Source organism: Lepidochelys kempii, chromosome 3 (genome assembly GCF_965140285.1).
Source record: "Lepidochelys kempii isolate rLepKem1 chromosome 3, rLepKem1.hap1, whole genome shotgun sequence".
In the NCBI taxonomy this organism is placed as follows: domain Eukaryota; kingdom Metazoa; phylum Chordata; order Testudines; family Cheloniidae; genus Lepidochelys; species Lepidochelys kempii.
Genome location: NC_136382.1, coordinates 34,447,188 through 34,461,779, shown reverse-complemented (window position 1 = coordinate 34,461,779; position 14,592 = coordinate 34,447,188). Strand labels below are relative to the sequence as shown.

General features: G+C 47.0%; 1 protein-coding gene across 2 annotated transcripts in view; it reads left to right on the top strand.

Annotated features, from left to right (window-relative positions):
- The first annotated feature begins 2,428 nt into the window (after positions 1-2,428).
- The window catches only part of RNF144A (ring finger protein 144A), a 99,009-nt gene continuing 86,845 nt past the window's right edge, over positions 2,429-14,592 (top strand). The window contains exon 1 of one of the 2 annotated variants that reach the window (XM_073336079.2): positions 2,429-2,746. In XM_073336079.2, the coding sequence (XP_073192180.1) occupies positions 2,620-2,746 (127 nt within the window). In that variant the 5' untranslated portion in view covers positions 2,429-2,619. Of the gene's footprint in view, positions 2,747-3,280; positions 3,454-14,592 lie in introns of those variants that run through there. The other variant, XM_073336080.2, reaches the window with a different exon arrangement.

The window sequence follows — 14,592 nt, the reverse complement described above, 5'->3', positions numbered from 1 at the left end:
AGTTCCAGCACCACTGTTCAGATACAGAGGGAATGGCAACTTCGGCCACTTTGAATCAGGGCAGTTTTAAAGGGTTATGCCTCACACAGCGCCAGCCTTGCTGGCAAAAGGGAAACACTTTCCAAACTACAAGGAGTCTGGTGGCACCTTAAAGACTAACAGATGTATTTGGGTATAAGCTTTCCTGGGTAAAAAACCCACTTCTTCAGGCGCATGGAGTGAAAATTACAGATGCAGGCATTATTATACTGACGCATGAAGAGAAGGGAATTACCTCACAAGTGGAGAACCAGTGCTGACAGGGCCAATTCAATCAGGGTGGATGTAGTCCATTTCCAATAATTGATGAGGAGGTACTTTCCAAGCAGTCAAGGGACAGGGAGCGGTTGGATGGGGTGGAGGTTCGGGGATGGTTTAATAGGCGTGGGAATCCTGGGGGGCAGTCAGGGGACAGGGAGCTGTTGGATGGGGTGGAGGTTCGGGGACGGTTTAATAGGTGTGGGAGTCCCGGGGGACAGTCAGGGGACAGGGAGCGGTTGGATGGGGTGGAGGTTTGGGGACGGTTTAATAGGCGTGGGAGTCCCGGGGGGCCGTCAGGGGACAGGGAGCAGTTGGATGGGGTGGAGGTTCGGGGACGGTTTAATAGGCGTGGGAGTCCCGGGAGACAGTCAGGGGACAGGGAGCGGTTGGATGGGGCGGAGGTTTGGGGACGGTTTAATAGGCGTGGGAGTCCTGGGGGGCAGTCAGGGGACAGGGAGTGGTTGGATGGGGTGGAGGTTTGGGGATGGTTTAATAGGCATGGGAGTCCCGGGGGGCAGTCAGGGGACAGGGAGCGGTTGGATGGGGCGGAGGTTTGGGGACGGTTTAATAGGCGTGGGAGTCCCGGGGGGCAGTCAGGGGACAGGGAGCGGTTGGATGGGGCGGAGGTTCGGGGACGGTTTAATAGGCATGGGAGTCCCGGGGGGCAGTCAGGGGACAGGGAGCGGTTGGATGGGGTGGAGGTTTGGGGATGGTTTAATAGGCATGGGAGTCCCGGGGGGCAGTCAGGGGACAGGGAGCGGTTGGATGGGGCGGAGGTTCGGGGACGGTTTAATAGGCATGGGAGTCCCGGGGGGCAGTCAGGGGACAGGGAGCGGTTGGATGGGGCGGAGGTTCGGGGACGGTTTAATAGGCATGGGAGTCCCGGGGGGCAGTCAGGGGACAGGGAGCGGTTGGATGGGGTGGAGGTTTGGGGACGGTGTAATAGGCATGGGAGTCCCGGGGGGCAGTCAGGGGACAGGGAGCGGTTGGATGGGGTGGAGGTTCGGGGACGGTTTAATAGGCATGGGAGTCCCGGGGGGCAGTCAGGGGACAGGGAGCGGTTGGATGGGGTGGAGGTTTGGGGACGGTTTAATAGGCATGGGAGTCCCGGGGGGCAGTCAGGGGACAGGGAGCAGTTGGATGGGGTGGAGGTTTGGGGACGGTTTAATAGGCGTGGGAGTCCTGGGGGGCAGTCAGGGGACAGGGAGCGGTTGGATGGGGTGGAGGTTTGGGGATGGTTTAATAGGCATGGGAGTCCCGGGGGGCAGTCAGGGGACAGGGAGCGGTTGGATGGGGCGGAGGTTTGGGGATGGTTTAATAGGCATGGGAGTCCCGGGGGGCAGTCAGGGGACAGGGAGCAGTTGGATGGGGTGGAGGTTTGGGGATGGTTTAATAGGCATGGGAGTCCCGGGGGGCAGTCAGGGGACAGGGAGCAGTTGGATGGGGTGGAGGTTTGGGGATGGTTTAATAGGCGTGGGAGTCCCGGGGGGCAGTCAGGGGACAGGGAGCAGTTGGATGGGGTGGAGGTTTGGGGATGGTTTAATAGGCGTGGGAGTCCCGGGGGGCAGTCAGGGGACAGGGAGCGGTTGGATGGGGCAGAGGTTCGGCGGGGTCGGTCGGGGAGGGGGAACGGGGGGTTGGATAGGCATAGGAGTCCCGGGGGGCCTGGCAGGGAGTGGGGGTGTCGATAGGGGTCGGGACAATCAGGGGACAGTGGTTGGATAGGGGGTAACGTCCCGGGGGGGCAGTTAGGGGCAGGGGGGTCCCGGGGTCAGGAGGCAAGGAGCAGGGGGGTTGGATGGGTCGGGGGTTCTGAGGGGGGCAGTCAGGGGGCGGGAAGTGGGAGGGGGCGGAGGCGAGGCTGTTTGGGGAGGCACAGCCTTCCCTATCTGGCCCGCCATCCAGCTTTGCAACCCCGCTGTGGCCCTCGGGCCAAAAAGTTTGCCCACCCCTGCTCTAAACGAACCCCGCGGCTGCCTCCACGGGAGGGAGCCTTGCGGGGGCTGCAGGGGAGGCTGCATCCCGCTAGTTGTAGTGGGAGCGTGGGGTCGGCAGAGGGCGCCCCCGTGCGCGTGCTGGAAACCCAGCGCCCGCTTCCAGGCAGCCAGTCCGCGGCGGCAAAACCGCTGAAGCTTAATGGCGCCTTTGTGCTTAGATTAGCGGCTCCCTCCCGCCTCCGTCTCCACCCCTCCCCCCCCCCCACCTGGAAACCCCGAGCGGTGCGCACTTGGCTGCGCGGGGCAGGGGACTGGGCTCGGAGCCATGCCCGGAGCGCGGCCGCCGCCCTGCCCAGGCCGCTAAGCGTGCGGTGCATGGTCCATGCCAGCGGCCGCAGGAGCCGCGCAGGGCGCAGGAGCCGCCCGCTTTGGGGAGGCAGCCGGCCGGCGCAGGCACGGAGGCGACAGCAGCATCTCTCCTTCCCCGCCGAGGCTGCAGCGGCAGACGGGTAAGGCGGGCGGGCGGCACCCTGCGCATCCCTCCATCGCTCCGAAGGCGGGGAGGGGGCACGAACTTGGCGCTGGTACTTCGGCCAGTGGCCCCTCGGACCCAGCCGCGCGGGGTGTGTTACGGGGGTGTCAGCGCCCTAGGGCTGCCCCAGGTGGGGTTGTAGGGTAGGCCACTGTGTGGGTGTCGGCGCCCAGCACCCAGAGGGTACGTGGGGGATCTGGGCCTCTCCTGCCCTCTTTTCCTCCACGCCCGCGGTGAATGCCTTGCCGTGAGCCGCGGCGTCCTCGGGCTGTTTCGCGCCCCCGCCGCAATCGCGCCGGAGAGAGGCGAGGGTGCATTGTGTGTGTGTGTGTGTGTGTGTGTGTGTGACTTCACCATTGCCGCCGCCGCCTGTCCCAGCGGCACTGGCGTCCACTCTTCTTGTGACTCCACTGAATTGCTGCGACTGCCCGGGGTCCTTTTTGTCCAGCCCCCTTCCCCCGCCCCCCCCCCCTCTGCATCTCTGGCCCCAGAAGCAGGCAGGTGTGGGGCGGGGGCTGGGGTTTGCACAAGTCCAGCCGCAGGAGGAAGATGCAGCCTGGCGGGCGCTGCCGCCTCTGGTACTTTGCTATCTCGGTTCCACCCGGCTTGTTAGCGAGGAAGAAGCAGCGAGACTCTCTCTCGGGTTAATCCTTTCAATCGACAGGTTTTCTGCAGGAAAAAAAGGCAAGAGCCGCCAACCCTTGGCCCTGCCTGGAGTTGTGAAGTGTGTGTGTGTGAGGGGGGGAGGGGTGGCTGTCTGGAGGGTGTGGGGGGCTAGGGTCATATTTTTTGTGTGGGTAGGGGGCTGGGTGGTGACCCCTCCACCTCTCTGATCCCTTTGTGCTGTGTCCAGCTTTCTGTTATCCAGGGAGGTTTTATTTTGCTGCCCCCAGCCTTCTCCACCTGTGTCTAGTGCAGGTGGGTTGTGATCGTATGAACAAGGTAATGTACCTTTGTGCTGCTGGTAGTGGGGGGTGCAGATTTCTTGTAGGGAGCCGGTTCCCAGGCTTAACAACCCCAGAATAGGCAGAGAGTCTCAAATTATGGTGGAAAGAAGAGAGTTCCTGTGTGTCTGTGTGGCCACGTCCTCAAGGGAACAAAAAACTGGCAGGCTCCATGCACACTCCAGTCCTGGCTCTCTAATCCAAGCCATGACAGCTCCACTCACTGTGAACTCTGTTGCTGCTTAGGATCATCTGCTATTCTTGGTGTCCATGTTTTAAACAAAGCCTTATGAAAGGGCTTGCAGGAAACCCATCCTGTGTCACCGAGGGCAGTTAGTGATTGCATTAGGGAGAGCTGGTTGTAGGTAGGGTGGGGGAAGGAAGAAATGAGGCTGCCTCGTGTGTTGTGCAGTGCTACTCTGAGCCCCTTTTGTCCATGGCTGTTCAACTATGTGTTCTTTCTGTGCTGGCTGGCACCTAGGACACAGTTATTTAATGTTGTAGGTCACCATAGGGTGTTTCAAATCCACTTACATAAAGGGCTCTATTTAAGTCTACACACCCGCGGTACAAGTATGAGCTCCTGTCACTGGTTTGGGGTCTTTTTTACAAGAAATTAAAAATAAATGTTTCTGTTAATGAGATCTTTCTGTTGTAATATTCTCCTTTTGTACAACAAGTCTCAAAGAACTATGAAGGTGTGTTGACTTTTTCTTTGCCAGAAATGGTATTATTTCAGTTTAAAGAACCTCTGGCAAAGGCTGTTCTATTCTAGAGGCATTACCAAACTATAACAGCTATTATGAAAGATATAATAAATGAGGAAACATTGCTACAGATGGTATAGCTCACAGAGGCTATTTACAGGAACTGTAACTAAAAAAAACCCTGATCATACTCCGCACTTATTAACACTTATTTATCTTCTGTGATATGATGCTTAGAGATAACTAAACCATTTCAGAACAGTTCTGTATCTTGAAGTAAGGAGAGCCACCTATTACTGAATAGTGATTGGAACAAGTCTCTCATGGGGGATTAAAAAGCATGAATCCTCCTGAGGTATGGACAGCAGTTCCTTTTTAGCCAACATTTTGGGGGCGGGGGGGGGAGTTTGGCTGGTTTTGGGTTATAAAAGTGAAAAAAAGCAGTTTCTGAATTTTTCCCCCCACTGGTACAAAAGTGATACTGTCCTTAATCTTATCAACACAGGAATAAGAAGTAACCAGATCGTAACTAGCCTGATTTTTCTGAAAGGCTTAGCACCCTCAAATTCCTTTGAAAAAGGCAGGCACTGTATGTAGAACTTGCCTATGGACCATTGAACTGATGAGGGATGAAAACAGACATTAGCCATTTGAATTTCCACCATATTCCTAGATGATCAGTCTCTTCCTTTTGTGAAACAAATTGTTTGAGCTTTACAGTGATAATTTATGAATGATGGACTGATTTTTGGTTTGTGTACATGGTGAAATGATTTTGGCTTCATTTGTTGTTTACTTGTGGTGTCTAATCTGGAAGTGTTTCCTGCTGAATTTACAGGTTTTCTTGAAATCTCTCTCTAATCTTTTTTGTCAAGTACTTTGTGATCCTGTGTGTGAAGAATGCTATTAAAAATATCAAAAGTGTCATTTAGAGGAATATTGTCATTGAATATTTTTTAAATTGACTGACCTGTAAAAGTTCCGGTTCATAGACCTCCCTTTAAATACTATATTTTGGATTTTTAGAAATGCCTTTGAAAGAAAATGTTGTAAGGGTTTTTCTGCTCCGATATTTTTACAGCAAGGGAGAATTTGATCAACTAACTGACGGTGCATTTAGTGGATCTATGAAATTGACTATATTTGAAGTGTTATTATTTACCTAAAGTAAACAAACCAAAAATAAGGGGTGGGGAAGGCTTTTTTCTCTTGTAGTAAATGTAGGTGTTACTTGAAATACATTTTTCAGACAGAAATATATTTTGTCCAAAATTATGTCTCATTATATTCTTGTGCAATCTGTGTACCATTCCAGACGATCAAAACTCCTCCTTCCAGACTGGCTAGCAGTCGTGCTTTGGAGATGAGATAAAGAAAGGGACAAATCTTTCTTTCTTTGAGGACAATGAGTTTTGCTGCTGATTTCAATGGGAAAAAAATTAGGCCAGAAGTATATGTCTGGTGCATGCTTTATTTCACCGTTAGTTTTACCACTGTCCTAGAAGTAATCTTTCCTACGTCTGTATCTTTGTATTCTATTATGCCAACATTAATGTGTAATTTGACATATTTACTGATCCAAAGTACAGGTCACAATGAATATATTTACAATAACAAAACATACCACGTGTGTGTGTGTGTGTCTCTCTCTTTATTTGTGTATATATATGTATATATATAAAATACACACACAAACACGACTGCCAGATTGTAGATTAGTTGTAGATACTGCCACAATGAATGTGAGGCCGATAAACTTTGATTTTAAGCTAATAAAAGGTGTTTTCTTTGTGTTTGGACAGTTTGGTAGTAGATTATTTTTTTTCCCACACCAACACTGGTAGTTATTGGGCTAGATTGTCTCTGTGTTTTATATTATGCTAGGTACCCATATACTTTTGGGTATGAGGCACCCTATTAATACTGTTAATTATGTCCACTTTTAAGCTTAAAATATACAAAGCATATATTATAAGGGAACCATTTTGAAAATGACAAATATCTAGTTGGCTGTTATTACTACTTGTTCTAAAATCTTTTCCTGTATCGGATTCTGTGGTTGTATTACATTATGAACACTTCTTACAAGATTTGACATCTATCCCCCAAGTAAACTCTCAGCCTTGTATTGTTGACTTAGGCATCAGTTTTGGCTGCACAAAACATATGGTGGTAAGAATGGTGCTAGTGTATCTAGTGTTATCTAGAAAAGGCCCACAGACCTTTCTTGGCCTGGGAGAGGCCTTCTCCCGTTGGACTTCTCAGTGCTGATCCATTGCAAAAACTAACCCTGATCCTACAAATGGAACCCCCCAGGCAGATCCTTTCATCCTCATGGATCTGATTGCAGATTTAGGGCCTAAATGTGTTCCATCAGCTGTTACATTTCTTACCATCATGAAAATTAGGCTGCAGTATTAATAGTGTGTGTATGTGTGTGGTTTCTTGACCACATTGTTTTCAGTTTCCTTTTATAACTCTCAAACTGCACAAACCAATTATAACCTAGCACAACACTTACTCAGTGTCAGTGGTTTAATAATTCTACTGTATAGTACTTGGCCTATTGTCAATTGCTGTTTTTATAAACAGGCTGTGTCTCTAACTAGCTGTGCAGAAGTGAGTCAGTGGTGTGGTGTTCATCTCCGTTTGAGCTGGTGAGATCCTTTCTGAAGGAGGACAGACTAGATGATCATAACGGTCCCTTACACTAGCCTTAAAAGCTATGACCTTGGTACAGCTTTTGGATACATGGTAGCCACACTGCGTTCACATTGCACCAGTAATGGGAGTGGTTTTCTGCTTCTAGAAGCCATTTACATGAATTCATGTTAGCTATGCCACAACCCTTCAATGTACACTGTCTATGAATGCTGGAGCAGTCAGAGAATGTTTTCAGAATGCAGACTTTCAGCTAGCCCCTTTAAGTGTTTGCAGATAGTGAACTTTCTAATCACACCAGAGTTCATAGATATTAAGGTCAGAAGGGACCATTATGATCATCTAGTCTGACCTCCGGCACAATGTAGGCCACAGAATCTCACCCACCCACTCCTGCGATAAACCTCTCACCTATGTCTGAGCTACTGAAGTCCTCAAATCATGGTTTAAAGACTTCAAGGAGCAGAGAATCCTCCAGCAAGTGACCTGTACCTCATGCTACAGAGGAAGGCGTAAAACCTCCAGGGCCTCTTCCAATCTGCTCTGGAGGAAAATTCCTTCCTGATCCCAAATATGGCGATCTGCTGGGAAATCAGGAAGGAAAAGAGAGAGGTAGTGAGAGAAATAAAATAATGAGTAGCCATAAAGAGAGGAAGGCATCCGAGGACCAGCATGGTCCTGGGCTCTAGAGAGGTAGCAGTAATTGCCGCATCCCTTCTGTGACATCACTTCCATCTTGTTACTGGAAAATGAGATCCATGATATGTGAGGGGTAGTCACTTGCTGGGAGTCTTCTTCATTGAGGTCTTTTTCATTGAGGTCTTCAGTTATGCTGTCCTGTGGGCACCACCGCAGCAGTTAAATGTGACCATCTCCTATGGTATCCAATAGAAACATGTACTAAATACGCCATCATAAGTTACTAAATAGCTATTTCCTCCCCTCCAGTTTTCTACATACCGCATAAAGGAACTTTCCTCCAGGAGTCCCCTCCCTAAGTGCCAGGAAGAAAAGATGGGGCCTTGCAGTGTGTCTGGAAGATGATCAGATCTGGACTCTGGTAGACCAAGGGGGAAGCAAGTGCAGGTCTCTCTCTTCTGTACTGAGGGGAGCTCCAGTTTGAGTGCCTCCCCTGACCACAGTGCTCTGGCTGTACTGCACATGGTGGGAAACAGACTCTTAGGGTACTAGATCCCAAACTACTTCAGTTTTTAAAGGTTAAATAAATATGTTGAGTTCCTATGGAAATTTGCTGGCAGCCTATTCACACCTGAAGCACTGGGGTTATGTGCTGCCAGACAAAACTCCACTCAGAAAATTAGCCAGCTCATTCAGTAACAGCTTCAGTTCCTGTGGTCTCAAACAATAACCCCTGGTAGAGTACATCACAGTCCTCTGATCTTGAAGTGATAAGGGCATGGATAACTTACAGCAAGGTCCGTATCCTGTACCCTGTGAAGACTGTCACCGTCTGATCTAGGTGGAGCTCAGCTCTCAGACTTCATCCACACCTCAGTCTCTAACAGACACTAAGTCATTTGCATGAACAGGATTGGTTGAGTGTTGGTTGATGCTGTTAACACAGTGCAGTCCCTTAGTGTGAACTCAGTTTTGCAGGTATAAGGATGCTTATGTCAGTATAGCTTATTCCCGTGAAGTACTAAAGTCTAGTTTTTCAAGACATGATGCCTTCAGATAAGGCTTTTATGGCCCCAAAAGGAAAAGGGTTGTTTTCTAAAATTCTTTTAATCCTATGTTTCCTGCTACCTTTTCCTGAGAGAGTCAATGCCCTGGCAATTTTTGTTTTGTTTTTCTCCAAGTCTTCCACCTGATATTAAGAGTTACACTCATCTAGTCAGAAGTCTGAATCAATGCCATATGACTTGAGGCAATCCAACTATCTAACGAGCTTGAACTTTTAATTGTCATTACCAACATCAGAGTGTTTACATTCAGTCCATACAGTTTAAGAAACAATGCAAAAAAACTTTTCTCAAATAAATTAGAATTATATGGTAACTTCCTTTTATTTTTCACCTTTTTGTGACTATTCCGAGTGTTGAAAAAGAAGCTAATTATTTAACTGTTAACTAAGCTCTAATCTGAGCACTGTATCATTCCGAGTCAGCGCGATGATCCAAAAATACTTTATAAAATAACAGAGGAGAAGAAAGTGGCTGTTTTCCCACCTAGGTGTATTACAATAGAGGGTACAGTATTTACCTTCCACCCCCTCCTTGCCTTTGCTGATGTGGGCATTTGTAATAGTGTTTTTTCTGAGACCCCCACACAGAATTCTCCTTGTAGCTGTCTCCCTTGAAGGTTAGTCCCTGAATCTGGGACATGGCTCTGCTTAGTGTTCTTTCTCTACTCATGAATTCAGTTTGTTGTATTTCCCTCTTTTAAACTCTGTGTGCTCATTTGCACAAACAAGATGATCGGTCTATGGCCCTGTCATTTCAACTGCTCAGTCTCACACACTGGCATCTGTTGAATACTAAATTTTTTTTCTTTCATTATTTTTTAACATTAATTTGGTAACAAAGAAGGAAGAAGATGCTAAAGCATTCATGCATTTCCAGTCACGTATCCAGAGCATTCTGGGTAAACTTCCCTGCCCATTTCATTTGCACTTGTTTGGATTGCTAATGTAGGGCCAAATCTTGTCTGGACTTAACCTGGATAACCCAACTGACTTAATGGGTGTAGATGAGGGAAGGTGTAGAACAAACTTGAGTAATGTCATACTGGGTACCTTGTTTAATTAGATGGAGGGCAAGTGATCCATATTTAACTGTTCTTAATCTTTCCTTGTAAATCAGTCTCTCCAACTTGCTTACCAGTTCTGTTCCTCTTCTCTGATCTCCTTAACATTTGTTAATATCTCATCCTAAGATGCCCAGGAATTCCAAAAGCAATCATTCTTCCATATTCTAACTCAAAGTATTAGGTTATGGTTAAGGATACGATCCTGTCATGGAGGTCATGGATTCCATGACTTTCTGGGACCATTGTGACTTCTTCTGGGGCAGGGCTGGAGCAGCTGTTAGCCCCAGGGCTGCTGGAGCAGTGGCCCCCCAGGGCTGAAGCAGCAGCTGGGGTTGGGTTAGCCCCTCTGGGGCGGGGGCAGCAGTGGTTAGCCCCTGCTGCAGGAGCAGTGGCAGGGCTGGAACAGCTGCAAGCCCCTGGCTGTGTTCTGTTTGTCTTCCTCTCCCCCACCTCAATATTTTTGATAAAAATCAGGGACCAGTCGCAGGCTTCCATGAATTTTTGTTTATTGCTCATGACCTGTCCCTGATTTTTACTAAAAATACCTGTGACAGAATCTCAACCTTATTTATGGTTGTACTAGCCATGGCTAGGCAGTGACTGGAAAACATTCTGCCTTTGGGGGTGCTTAGAGAATGAGAATACCTCTGTGAGTACTGAGGCATGGTGGACAAACACAGGAGAGGAAAGGTGGTCAATTGGGTAGGACATTAGCCTGGCCCTTGAGGCACCTGGGTTTGATTCCGTACTTTGCCACAGGCTGCCTGTGTGACTTTGAGCATATCACTTAGGCTCTCTCTGCCTCATTTTCCCCAGCTGTAGTTTGCGGATAATAATACTTCCCTAGACCATCGGGCTGTTGTGAGGATAAATGCATTAAAAGTTGTAAGGCACTGAGATATTACACTAATGAAGGATGTGACAACTTCTTCTCCCTTAAGAGAGTGGCATGTGTTGCCCTGTACAATCAATGGTGTGGAAGGGTCATGACTAGTGTTCCACCCATCCGTGCTCCTTTTGCTATCTAGTACTAGTGGACGTGCTGTGGATCCATCTTTTTCCACTTGGGGAGAGCAAGTTTCTGAGTGCTCGCACTGTGGTGCTCAAGGGAGATGGGCATTCCTTTTGACCTGGGCAAGAGCTGCCAAAATCTGGCCCAAATAATTTTGCTATCCCACTCCTCATTATCTTGTTACCATTAAAAGTGTTAGGTATAGGCACCAATATCATCTCTTCTTCCCTTTTTATGGACTTGATTCTCCACTACCATGCATCTTGTGAAATCATTTAAACCTGTGCAAAGTGAGAGTAAGACTCTACCAAGCCAGAGCACGCATGTGACACCCACTTGCACAGGTTTAAATGGCTGAGAGTCCTCCCTCCAGGTTTCATAAAATTCTCTAAGCAATTAATCGTCTTTTAGGAGAAAAATTCTAGTTCCTCTTGCTTGTTACGCGCTCTCCTTGCATCTCTGAAAAGACACTTTTAGCACAATAATAACCCACTTCTGAGTCGTTCTCTTTTGTTTCAGGATGGCATTCTATTTAAAACTTGTTGGAAGACTAGTTTTATAGGGAACAATGCAGTGTAACTGGAGTGCGCGTTAAATGTTTAACTTAAAATCAAGCTATGACAAATCCTTAGAAGACATGTAAGTCTAAAGCGTGCGATCTTCTTAGCAAATTGTCAGTTAGTGCTAAATATTTTCCCCAGTCATTTAACATTTCCATTAACTCCTCAAATAGTTGAAGTTCAAAGATTTGAATGAAGCTTAACACGTCTGGTTGGTGTTCCCTGTCTTTTGATTTAGGCTAGCTACTATTAAACATTATTTTATTTCCTGATATTTCTTCTTACTATTGTTAATAGCAAACGGATTCTCCAGGGTGGCTCTTGTTACCCAGAAAGTATTGTTTTTGCTTAATCTCTTTGCAGGCTGCCACAGTGCTGGCCTCCAAGCCAAGACAGAGCTGCTTCCTTTGCTTTGTCCTGCCTGGTCAGCATTGTGTCGAATTGCCCCAGCCAAAGACAACAGTTCTTGTCAGTCAGTAACAGGAAGAGGCAAACCGTTGTATCAGGGACAGTGCAACCAGCAGATGTTAATAATAGCAGTGCCCCGTTTCCCTGATAGGCAAAGCTGGTACTGGTAGCTGTTTGGAAGGGTGAAGGAGTAGGAGGGTCATACAGGATCTCTGCTTTTCTCTCTTCGTCTGAATTTCTTTTTATTTCGTCCTTTGAGTTCCCATGTTGGGCTGACCCATCTTCCGGCTGAAGAGGGCTGGGTGTGTCTGTCAGGATTCAGCTGATTCCACTCTTGACCTGTTAAAGAGGAGTGAGAGGGTTTTGTCTTGTACTGCCATTCTGTCAGTGGCAGGACAAACATTTAAAAATTCATTAATGAGATGGTGGAGTGGACTTGTGGAAGGAAAGGAGTAATAAGAGAATATGCATCTGTACTTATCGCTGATGGAGCCAGCTATAGTTAACATTTAAATCCAGATGATCTCCAGAATGTTAGGGAATTGCTTCATTTGTTCATGTATGAGACACCTGTCAGGTAGCAGTAACATGGGAAGCATCCAGTCATCCTAGCCTTACTAATATTTATGACACATGTTAGGGTGTGTTTTAGCTGAGTTCGGTATGAACAGGTCTCTTGGTGACTGAGTAAATTCTTGTTCTTTGTCCAACAAACACTCTTTATGGTCAAAACTGGTACATTTAGAGGAAACACCTGTTCAGTAGACTTGCAGTCCCAAGCTTTAAATGAAGGATGGTCCAATGGTTAAGACACTATCCCAGGGCTTGGGGGAGACAGATTCAGTTCCCTTCTCTGACACAGACTTGCTGTGGGACCTTGGGCTTCTCATTTAGTCTCTCTTTGCCTCAATTTCCATCTGTAAAAATGGGGATAATAGCACTTTCCTATCTTATAAGGGGTTGTGAGTATAAATCCATTAAAGTTTGAGGTGCTCAGATACTAGGGTGGTGGAGGCCATATATGTACGTACCTTAGATACATCTCATTTAAAGATTTCTGATAGGGAGTGTCTTTTGAGCTTTAATTTTTGTGGTCCCCTCACTGGCTTTGTAGCATAACTAGCAAACACTAATCTCAGTTCTTTCCTGACACATACAAGTCAAGGACATCGGTAAAACTATATAGTCCCGAACTGCTCTAGGAACAATGGGCCTGTAGTTTCCGCTGCCTTACGGTTTGTGTATTGTGTAGTCATCTTCACCAATGCAAAGTGTGTGTGTAGACCACTAGCAAATGGGAATCGTCCACTCACTCACACCAGCAGTAGCTTTACACCTGCTTTGCACAAATGTGGATGACCACATGTGGTGTAAAGAAGTGGAAAATTGGGGCCCAAAGCTTATCTAATGCAAAAGAGCCACATAAAGAAAGGCATCTTGTACCCTTTCAAAAGCTAGAAAACAATAACAAAAGTGTGTGTGTGGAGGGAGGCGGGGGGAGGGAGGTGCCAGAGGTGATGTCTGCCTCCAAGCTCTGCTGTAGCTGTGTTTTTGGAGTGGTGACTGAAACGGGAGAGAGCTACTTCTCCCCTCATATGCTTGGAGACAACAGAATCGTGGGGGAGAGAGATGTGTGTGGAAGCCACTGTCCTCCATGAAGGACAGCTCTCTCCTAATTGACAACACTAAGGAGAAGATCCTCCTCCAGGTTGCTTCGTTGACTTCAGTGGAGCTACCCCGATTCACAACAGTGAAGACCTGGCCCTATGGGCCCATTTGAATTATCCACTCTTTTTCCTCTCTCACTTTCACCTTCCTTCTCAAACTATCCCAGTGTTTGTATGGTAGAAAATTGCAGATTGCCTTTCAGTTTCCCCTGCTAAAATATATCCCAGCTCTTATTTCCCATTAGTGGGTGAGCCCCCCTTTTGAACTTAACGTTTTATTTACAAAAGGTATATTTGTGATGTTAAGAACTAGGCTTTGCTTGTTTCCTGTTAAAAACAGTAAAGGGTATAAACGAGTTAAGAAAATACAGTGGCTTCTATTTGATTTATTTATATTTAAGATGGAACTTTCCTTGAATACCAAGATCAGGATGCTCAATGTATATATGTATCAGTAGTTGTGGAAGAGATGATCACAGTAACTGTATCTGCTGCTGTAGCACCAATGAATACTTAAGGATTCTAAGCAAAAATGGAGAATTAACTATCCTTTTAATCATTAATATGCTTCCAGTCATTTCATTTTAATATGGCTGCAGTGTTGGGAACTCTGTGTAGAGATCAGAAAATGTTTCCTAAGTTGCCTGAGAACTCTTCCAAATGTAGTATTCCCATATGTTCTCTAAAGTAGCTGCATCTCCAACAAAAACAAACAAACAAGCCCTCTCCCTCCCCCTACCCCTTTACTGTATTTTCATTCATCAGTCCTGGACATTGAAACAAGGAGAGTTGGACAGTTTAAAGATGAAGGGTATCGTATAGTATTTAATTAGGTTATTTCAATAAGATACTTTATCTGCTATTCTTGAGGCTTGGGAGTGTTAACTAAGCTATGCTATTTTCTTAGCTTCATTACAAATTCCTCAGCAATCAAAGAATGATGGGCACGTAGTGTTTTTTTTCCCTAACACAATGTGTTTTGGCAATGTCTTCTATTCTGGGTATATACCACATAAGCAAAGCGCATACTGTAAATACAAAAGGAGTGGCTGCAAGGCAATCTGTCTGAATAGAAACAAGAACACTGGACATCTG